Source organism: Nestor notabilis, unplaced genomic scaffold (assembly GCF_000696875.1).
Source record: "Nestor notabilis isolate BGI_N333 unplaced genomic scaffold, ASM69687v1 scaffold13602, whole genome shotgun sequence".
Classification (NCBI taxonomy): Eukaryota; Metazoa; Chordata; class Aves; order Psittaciformes; family Psittacidae; genus Nestor; species Nestor notabilis.
In genome coordinates, this window is record NW_009918807.1 from 65,753 (window position 1) to 76,580 (window position 10,828).

Below are 10,828 nucleotides of genomic sequence, written 5' to 3' on the forward strand. Positions count from 1 at the left end.
TCTTCAAAAGGAGGGGTAAGAGATGAGGCAAAATTTTCCCTGCCTTAAGTGTGGCAGTACTTAGCAATTAAAGTACCCTCAGGAGGTATCCTCTTTAGTAACTTTTTCTTTAACAACAGAGTTGTTGGAAACTAGATCTGCACGGGAACTGTAAAATGACCCATTTTTTTGTGTCTCACTGACTGTCACTATTGCTAAGAGCAGAATGATTGTTTGAAGTCTGTCAGCAATAACAGGTCATGCTAGAGGTGAGGCAGAGGCTGTGTGCCCCTGAGGAATATGCCAAGAACAGGGCATATCCCTCAATGAGGAATATGCCAAGAGCAAGGCTATGGAACAGGCGCGTGAGGAACAAATTGTAATTTTTTCTACTCCCTGCCTCTCTTCATCAAAACACTTTCTAATTAATTTGGTAGTTAGTAACTTGCCAAATCTGCCAGAATTTAATCTGGAGCCTGACTGCATGTTCCAGACCTACAGAAGATCTTTCTCATAGGTACCACTAGAAATTTTGGGATGTCTCCATTTGAATTAAACAGAACAATAAAATTTATTAGATTTCTAATTTACCCACTGCTTTATAATAATAGTTGGCGGAAAGTACCTGGAAGAAGCGACCATTTCATTGATACTTTGAAGGAGGATTTTTTTTAATATCTGCTGCAGAAAACAGAGGTGATACCCGGTGAAATAACCATCAGAAATAACTGATTTCTGCTCTGAAAATAAGATACTAAAGATACTTAACTATGAAGATAGTAAGAAAATTAGAAGTAACTAAAGAGGATAATTTGGTGGTTTTAAATTTAGCATTGGGGCTGCTGTTTCTATTATAAAATATGCCTGCTAATCAGTGAAATTAATAGATTGTGTTAATCTTACCAAACATAAAACTCCTTACTTACTTGTATTTCTGTAATGCTTAACAACTCTTCATCTGTTCATTCTATCTGAATCACAACTTTATGAATAAGGTTTGGATTTCAACATGGAAAAGTAATTTCAAAGATATTCATCGGTAATGGAAAGCTTATTTCACAACTAAAGAAATACATATACCTACAGGCCTCTATCATTCAGAATTCCAAAAGCCTTCCTATCTACAGTATATGTACAGTAAGTACAAATTCAGATTGGAGAAGTAAGACTGCTCAATTAACTTCTGAAATTGCACCAGGTGCTTTCAATAAAATTAAAAATATCCTTCATCACCTAATCCACTAAATTTTCAAAATAAGGAATAAGTTCAGTTTTCTGATTGGCTTCACTAGTGCTTTTGTGACTAGGTGAAGACAGGAACATACCTACTGCATTCCCCAAAGTTAAGCATTGTCTTCGGACTTCGATAAATTTCTTAGCCAAAACATACCTTACACTGATTTGATCAGTTTGTTAGATGATTTTTTTATCACATTTCTTTAAAATATCCAACAATCTAAATTTCTCTTTTCTATAATTGGCCAATTCTGGGATGATGTCTTCAGAAGTCACAGATTCTTTAAGATATGGACTGGCTGTGGATACTTAATGAATGAGACCACATCTCTGGACACACTGATGGGCCTTCATCCAGACACCAATCCAATCCTCTTTTGAGAAGTAGAGAGAGATTATAGAGTTGAAAGTATACGGCATACTAAATCTAAACATATACAATATGATACTTCATGACATTTCATTTAAACACAAATTAAGGAGGTTTATTTTCATTCAGACCCAGAAATTCTATCGCTATTATTAGGGGATGAAGGAGAAATGGGAAGAAACACATCTTCAATGTATTTCACTTACTGCATGTACATTTTTTTCAAATAAAAGACATAATCACATAGTCACTTAAATGAAGACTAGAACATTAAACCAAAAAAAAAAAACCTCTTAAAATTTTATTAATATGCATTAAGTACTACATAAACACTGGAATACTTTCCAAATCTGCTAACCATATCTTTATTAATTGAAATCATTCTTTTTTTATTTATGAATCACAGAGTGTGGTTTATTAGGTCTAGTGTCTGCACTTCTTATTTCTCTAAGATAAACAACTTCTGTAGAAAAAGTTTGTTGAGCATTTCAGGTGATATGTATTTCCCTTTTTGCCAACTGATCATAAAATATTTAATAAGTCTGTTTTAACTGTGTTAAAGCCATGTATGAATTAGAGATTCCAAAAAGAGGAAAACTAGAGATCCTGTGTCTTGAACTTCACTACCTACCATTCTTACTTCTCACAGGGGTAAAACCAAGCTGGAGCAATCAAGAATGCAGCTCTGGTGCTTTTTAACCAGGTAGAGCAACGTGTCACCACTTTCACACAGGTTACCTAAGCAAGTTATACATATATATGTATATATATATATAATCACTATATAGTGGATTTTGACTGGCCTGCATGCTATTCAGCTATGTACCTTCCTATTCATTGCAAGACAGTACAAACATGCACAGCTGCTCTCTGCTGAGTCATGGGACTCACATCACAGCATGGTCAGGTGGGATTGGCAACCCCAACATACATTTTTTAACCTGCTAATGATTTTTCTGAATATTTTAATACTGTGTTTAGCAATAACTGCATGCTCTACAGGTTTTGAAGTATGGATCATAAAAGTACTGGAATGTTATACATTAAAGAGGCCAAAAAAAAAGGGAGCATGCATAGTTTTTAAAAAATAAAAACAGCCCTTTTTGATTCAGCCCTTATAAATGTAGATATTTAATGAAATGTGGTAAGTGGTTTTTGTAATGATTACTGCCACAACTTCAGCTCCTTCATGAATAACATTTAAATTATTGCAGTAGCCACTTGCATGCAATTTATACTTTTAAATCTACAACGCACTGTAATGCAAATCTTAAAGATGCTACAAACTACATTCTATATTCATTTGGGCAGTGCATATCTTGAGTTTTATGAACTGTAAGCAGAGTAAACAGTTTCATAATTGCTAAAACTATACTTAGTAAATAACCCCCCTTAAAAACCTCTCAAAGCAAAGCATTTTACAAATGCTCTTTTCTTAAATTTTAAACTCCTTCATAAACAGTGGTGTTTTGTGATAGCAGTCTGTGACTGAGTTGGAGGACTTCACTTGGTGTAAATTACAAAGACTGTGGAGTAGCCAGCCTAATTTTTTATAAAATTCCATGTATATTTACACTAGGTTTTGGGGTTTTTTGGTTTTCATTTTTGGGGGGTTTTTTTAATTATAGGCAAGTATAATCTCCATGATGCATAATTGTCAGAGCTTTCAGGAACAGACAGCAAATATTGCATAGGAGCCAAAGTTACGTGAAACATAGGAGGTCAAGTTATCCTAGTAAAACTAGGTGTCAAAATTTTGTTAGGATTAAGATTTCAGTCCTACAGCAAGATGCAAAGCTGTTTCCTTCAGGCAGAGTCTCGCTGGCTTCAAAAGGATAACCAAATGGTTCATTTTGTGCTATTGATTACAGTTTAGTTTGATCTACCTATACTACACTGTTGTATAGATTTTCCAGAGATGACAAAAGAAATTAATATTGATGTCTATTCTGAAAATTCTCAGATTTTACTGATTAAATTTTAAACCAAGATATGCTTTGAACATTAAAAACTCTAAGGAAACAGATTTTTAAAGTGGCTTCCTCAATATATTATAAAAGTCAAATATCATAACATCTAAGATTGAAAGTCAGTTTAGAATCACTTTGGAGTCATTGATCCCCATTATTTTATATTTTGTCACTCAATTACAGTGCAGCTTTCAAGACCCAAAGGATAAAACCACATGGCTGAATTACTAAAGGCAATTTGTAATGGCTGAATCCCTTTATTTTATTGTCACTTGAATCATGAAGCCGTTTGTAAAGCTTAAAATTTTAGTATCCTGCTCTTGCTCTTACTGAAATCTAGAATAAAATCAAATGAGAGCAAGACCAGGTCTTAGGTGAATGCATTTTCTTGTAAATGGGCACATTAACATGCTGTTGGTCAAAGCTTGTTTTAATGATCAAAGCTAAAAGAGATGCACTGCTCTGAAAGGACAGAACGGAGGCTGACTATACATATATTAACCAAGTATTTGGGTTGGTGATGAAGCTTTTTTTTTTTTTTTTAATATCCTACGCAATAATATTTATATATAATACTATTTTCAGAAAAAAACCAAACAATCCCACTGAGGTAGTCTTATTTTCTATTTTATTTTTGTGTGTGATTTCCACAGTATTGCTCAGGCTTCTGCTGTAGTCAAGCATGTTGTTTTGCTGATTCAGGCCTTGAGAATGCTGCATCATAAGCAATTGCTTTCAAATGTATCCTTGTAGAGGAAAATGTGATATCACTGAAGTTGCAAATAAGTATTTATAGGGCATGGCATGTTCAAGGGGCTGATAATCACATTTATGAGGTGAAAAGAAGACTGTGTTAATCCATAATGTATCTCGAGCTTTATTGGTTTTATTGCTAGAAAAAAACCCCAGCATTAAAGTCACCTTATTTAAAAAGTAATGATTCTTTTCTAATTTTGGGTCCTGAAGCAAAGAGGAGTTTTATTAACTTAATGAGTTTGGTTTTATAATACGATTGTTTAAAATTATTTGGAAAAAAATTAATAGAATGCTTTATGTGAAAAAAAAAAGTGAAGAGAGTTATAGTAGGTTTTGTTTGTAGTGATTATAAACAGCACTTCTGTCACTTGTTTTTTAGCAACTATGCTGACAAGACTATCTGCAACAGTTTACATGGGAAGATGCAGTTAAAAAATTGAGTGCCTTTTAATTCTCTAATTGGTACTCATATAGATTAATAATTGATGCCTAATATGAACCTCTATCCTGCTACTATGAAGTCAGTAATTGATTTTGTAATGATGGATCAGGCCATGAATTAGTTTTAATTTTCCTAACTTGAATGTGACAGATTCTTATTTTCACAATATTTGGTTTTTATTTAATGAAGAAACTGCCTATAATTTCAGTGACAAGTTCAAGACTTCTTATTTCTTTGTATTACAACGATATATAAAAATAAAGTTAATTCACAAATCTCATTTCTTTTATAAAAGAGAGCGTTATGTGTGTATAATAAGGTGGTGTGCTAGTAATGCTTAATATAGCATACATTAATGTGTATTTTGGTCTGTAAATGTAATACAGAAAGCAAAGTTTAAAATACTCTCACAATGAGAGGTACATAATATTTTATTTAAGACTTATTGATCTCCATGACCAGTAACAAAATTCTATTTAGAGACAATATGGCTGTAATTATTTTACTTACATAAGTTTTGGAAATTATAAAGGAAGAGCAGTATGAAAAGGAAAACATTATATTTTTTACAAGTTTACTAAGCAAAAATTAACCAACATCCAAATCTCAAAGTATTCAAATCTTTTCACATTTGTCAGCATGATTTTCTGTGAATGACATCACAATATTTAGGAAGGGAAAGAATATTTTTCAAACTCATACCTGTGTGCCCATCAGAAATCTTATCTATTATGCAACAAGTCCTTTATTTTTGGTCACAGTGCAGTAACAGCCATGCAGTCTGAGTCTGAGTGACCCTGTACTGACCGCATTTGCACATGTGTGTGAAGGGCAGCTTCTTGAAACTTAACCCTGAAATTATCCATCACCCAACATTAATATTTTTTTAAACTTCATTCATGTCATGTAAGAGTTGAATATGAGGAAAGAAAGAATTGCTTACCAAACTATATAAAGATGTATGTGCCATTTACTTAATTTCTGGCAGAAAAAAAGCCCTTAGTTCCTGATGCATTTTCCTGAAGGAACTGAAGAGTTAAATAACTAGTTTTAATTTGCAGCAGTGTCTCTGAAGAAGAGAATACATGGAAATACCTCTATAAAAAGTTATTATTATTTGTTGCAAAATCACTCAAATCATCTGAATACTATTTCTTTACATATATTCTAAAAAGGTCACTATCTTGAAAACTAAATGTAAAAAGTAACTTGTATTAAGCATTCTCTCAAAAAATTTTTATTGAAAGGTCTTCATATAGGTCAAAGGGCATGACCAGATCTGCTTAGCTGAAACAATAAATCTAGTCTGTGACCAAATGCCCATTTGCTACATCAATGCCTGTACAATTTGAAGTACTTAGTTAGAGGTGCATTCTCCATCCCCCTCGAAATTCCTGTGTATTACTGCTACATGGTATGAAACAGAAGTATTTCACTGACGTGTTTTTTTTAATGTTGCTTTCTGATTACAAGACTTATTTCACAGTAAAAGAGAATGTATTTTGGATGAAAGCAATTAAAGACACACAGTACTGACAACTGAATACAAGTTACAACTCTGTGTCTGATTATGGCATTAGTTGTGTGTATCTTTGGCAAGTCTGTCCTTTCAAAATATGCTTTCTTAAAAGGACAAAATTATGGGCAGTCTTGCATGTATGATAAACAGCTTGACCTGATCCAAGTTTCAATGTACTTGGTAAAAGGTTACCTAATTTCAGTTGCTTTATATCACTAATCTTTTACCGTAGTAAGGAATGTAGTATTTTACTGCACACAAAAGTAGTAGAATGATAGAAAAATTCAGGATTGAAAGGACCTGAGGAAAGAACCTCAGGGGGTCTCTCAGTATGCACAGGAGACTGGAATGCAAAGATGCTATTTAGGATCTGGTATATAATTTGTGCTTTCTGCAAAAAATTAGATTGTGCAGAAATTTGCCAATAAATGCCATTAAATTTACAAATTTTTAATCCAGATATGGTGTATGTTTATGAAAACACCATCTGTAGAGGACATGAAGATATATGGGGAGCTTTCTGTTAGTTCATTTCGCTGGGAAAATTAATACACATTTTCAGTCTAATCCAGTAAATGAAGTAACTCGAGAGTGTGGTACATGCAAGCTCTCCAGTTTTAATACTACTGAGAATACTTCAGAAGTCTTATACATGGACAAGGTCAGTAGACAAGTTATATATAATTGTTCCCTATGAGAAGATAAACTGGGAAACAGAACTATACAATGCACGTGTCATTACTATATTTTTACTTATGGTGATGCACATTTATCAGTATAAATTTAGCGTTCTTCAAAAGTCAGACTGGCATGATTTCATTCAGTATCATTTTTTACAGAATATCTATCTAATGAGAAAAAATTGTTCTGTGGAATTTTATTTGCAGAAATTAAATGCATCCAGTTCATCAGAAGGCAGCACAGTTGATATTGCTCCTCCTGGAGAGGGCGAGCAAGCAGAAATTGAAAGTGAAGAAGCTCTTGAACCTGAAGCCTGTTTTACAGAAGGTTGTAGAATAACTGTGCTTTAAGAGATGTATTACTAAAATGGCATTATTACTTGGCATATTTAAGTTCTTGGGGCTTTCAAATCTGGTGGACCTTCATGACCCCAACAATCAAAAGAAAATACTCAACCTAGAATGGTGGAAATCAATGGAAATCAAAACACGGTTCCCCTAGGCTTTGAGTAACTTTATCTGCCTGACCACTGCATAGATCTTGTAACTAAGAAACTTCATTAACTTTCCTACTTTTAAAACACTTTACACTGATTTGGAAGGGCCCCTGAAATTTGGAACAAATTTATCTTTGTCATAGTCCATCAACAAATAGAACAGTTTACATGCCAACAGTCAAAAATATCAGTGGGGGGTTTTTTTGATTGCTTACTCATGCTGTATGTTCACTATTGTGCGGTTTCTCCTCAAATTACTTACCTAAATTTGGATATTCAGCATCCTATAAACGAGGATTCCAGTGTTTAATTTAGAAAATTATTATCAAATTTGTTAAAGCTTTTAACTATGTTGATACCACAGTAAATATTGACTTTGAAATAATTTACTTTTGGATCTTAATGTCTCTTAATCTAATGCAGGTTGTGTGAAGAAATTTCCATGTTGTCAAGTAAGTATAGAGGATGGCAAAGGAAAAATTTGGTGGAATCTCAGAAAAACCTGCTACAGCATAGTGGAGCACAACTGGTTTGAGACTTTCATTGTCTTCATGATTCTCCTCAGCAGTGGAGCACTAGTAAGTAGAAAAAAATTGCAGATGCTGAAATATTTACATATCTCCTTAGAAGCAACAGCAAAATTCAGATTTGCTTCAGAGACTTGTTTTACTTGGAGCTGAATAAAACTACCTGCATTCCAGCATTTCATGATGGAATGAAACTTGGCCCAAACTTGAGAAATTTGTTAAATTTCACATGCACTTTTTTAGTCATACTTTTGATTTACCACTGTAAAGCTGGAACAGTTTTATTTAAGCCAGCATTTCTACTCAAGATTTAAATTGCCTGCCAATTTTCATCATATTTGTCAAGAGATTTGAGTACAAAGGACCATTTGAATATATAGCTAAATGCATGATTTTAAGTTCTTCATTCCTTCTAGCCTCAGCTACTTCTTGGATTTTGCTTATGAAAGACCATACAAAAAATGAAATAATTAGTTCATTCTGTTCCTTTTTGAAAGCAGAAGATAGGGAAGAGTGTGACAACAAATTAAACCTAACAACCTCTTTCCAACAAGATTTACATTAGCCATCTCTCCAGCTTTACTTAACATTTGCTACAGTATCAAAGTGTACATTCTAACAAATACATTGCTCTAGTTTGACTGTTAGACATAAGTTGGATTGATGGAGGACAGAAATGTAATCTACCTAACTGCTTTCTAGAACACAATATACATATCTGGAACAGGTTTTGTATAAGAATTGAGGGGTTTTTTGCATGTATATGAAAGTTTCTTAATACCACATTGGATGAAAATTCGTGCTTTGAGTTTATTTCTTCATTCATTAGTAAAATAGTATATATATGTATATATATATATACAGCTTCAGACAGGGCAAATTGCTCCAATTTGTAGTACAGTTAAAGGTGGGAAATATGAGGAAGAATAAGGGGAGAAACTAGCTTATTTTTATCGTATATTCTGTGAAACATTAGTAATACCTGAATGTATTTTTTCATAGGCTTTTGAAGATATATATATTGAACAGCGCAAAACTATCAAGACAATGCTGGAATATGCTGACAAAGTTTTTACATATATTTTCATTTTGGAAATGCTTTTAAAATGGGTAGCGTATGGTTTTCAAATATATTTTACTAATGCCTGGTGCTGGCTGGACTTCCTGATTGTTGATGTAAGTACAGAGACTTTAATATTGTAAAAATCACTGTAGTTAAGTCCTTTATGTTGTAAAACTTTTTACTACCAAGCAGTCTTATAAACATGCAAAAATAATTCACAGCCTACAGTGATCCAGATGTGTTATTTAAAGTAGATTTACATGCCAGAAGGAAAAGGATGGCTGGCCATCAGTTTGTTCATTCCTCATGGTTAATAAATTTCATACCCAGGATGTACCAAACTTGAGATTTTATGAGGAAAAAACCTAATTTTGAAACATGCTATTTTTGATGGACTCATACTACATTATTCCTTAGCAAATAGACACTACATTGTGCAAGTTTCCTCTTACAAACACTGCAACTTTGCAAGTGAAACAATACATTTGGTCTAGATTTCATCTGATTTCTCAGTACTTTGTCCCCCAATACCATTCTTTTATCATTTTCAGTAAAACAGAAACACGGTGGCTATTTGGTCTAAAAATTAATTAGCTTTAAGGGGCTGCCAATCTGCAGTAGTTAAAATGGCTGTGACTTGGCAGGGTTTATGACAGAAGAGAATACAAGATTTCTTGGCTGTCTTCCCAGCTGTGATACACTTCTGTGCAAAGGCCTTGCTTAGGGATCAAAGCTGGTTTTACTCCCAGAATATTTTGGTGTCTTGCCTTCACACATTATGTGACCCAGTTCATTGGCTATACATGTCCACAGTTTGGAACTGAGAGAAGGCATTTCAGGGCAAATGTGGCTTTATAGGTATTTCTGCCCAAGGTACTGTATTAATTGGGAAGTTTGCATAAATCCTGGTTCCATAGATACTTATTCTTTAAAAATATATAAATGTATCAGATTTGTGACTCCCGGAGAGAAAACACCTATTTAGATGGGCCCATAACTCAGAATGGAAGACCTCGGGTTTTTTTGAACTGCCCAAGTTAGTTTTGTTATACTGTTCATCTCTATCTCAGTAATGAAGACCTACTCTGGAATAGTTTCCTTAAGAGGACACTAATGCAGAAGAGATGCTCCCTTCCAAGATGATGTTAAGACTGTTTATAGATAAACTACAACTCATGTTTCAATTACTCTTTTTGTAACATAAAGCTAAAAAGATTATTCTAAGACATACTCCATGGTTTCTTAATAATAGTTTAGCCTTAGAGATGCTGTTATCTGAGTGGGCTCTTGGAATTATTAAGAACATCACTGTAAGTAAAGCAGCTTATTTTGCTAACTTTTTACCCATAATTTTTAATTTTATAAACAAAATCAAGACTAAATGAGATTGGAACCTTCTACTTTTGAAGATTTATATTCAGTGTTCCAGAAAGTGGTACAAAATGTGCCTAAGGCTAATGCAGCATTTCCTTCAACACCGCCAGGCGGCACTTAAAAGAAATATATTAACTCATGTTATCTTTCTAAAGAAAAGCAGAGAATCTACACTGCTTTAACAGGAAGTTTAAACAGGTATGATTCAGTGGCATTCTCCCAGTGAGAACACCAGTGAGCCCTTCTTCATTAGAAGTGACTCAAGTTAATAAAATTGCTTAATTCCATCCTCTAAAATTATTCAAGAGTAAACATTGATAGTCCTTCATGGCTTTGACCTTTAATATCTTATATACCTAAGTCCCTCATTGTGAGAAATAGCTATAGTTGCTCTCTGTGATTTTGACCAAATTAG

At 33.6% G+C, this 10,828-nt stretch overlaps 1 protein-coding gene across 1 annotated transcript in view; it reads left to right on the top strand.

Moving 5' to 3' along the window:
• Positions 1–9,179, top strand: part of LOC104402124 (sodium channel protein type 3 subunit alpha) — a 38,088-nt gene extending 28,909 nt beyond the window's left edge. Inside the window, exons 17-19 of the mRNA XM_010009913.1 lie at positions 7,160–7,280; positions 7,873–8,027; positions 8,979–9,179. Of these exons, the coding sequence (XP_010008215.1) occupies positions 7,160–7,280; positions 7,873–8,027; positions 8,979–9,179 (477 nt within the window). The remainder of the gene's footprint in view (positions 1–7,159; positions 7,281–7,872; positions 8,028–8,978) is intronic.
• The last annotated feature ends 1,649 nt before the right edge of the window (positions 9,180–10,828 follow it).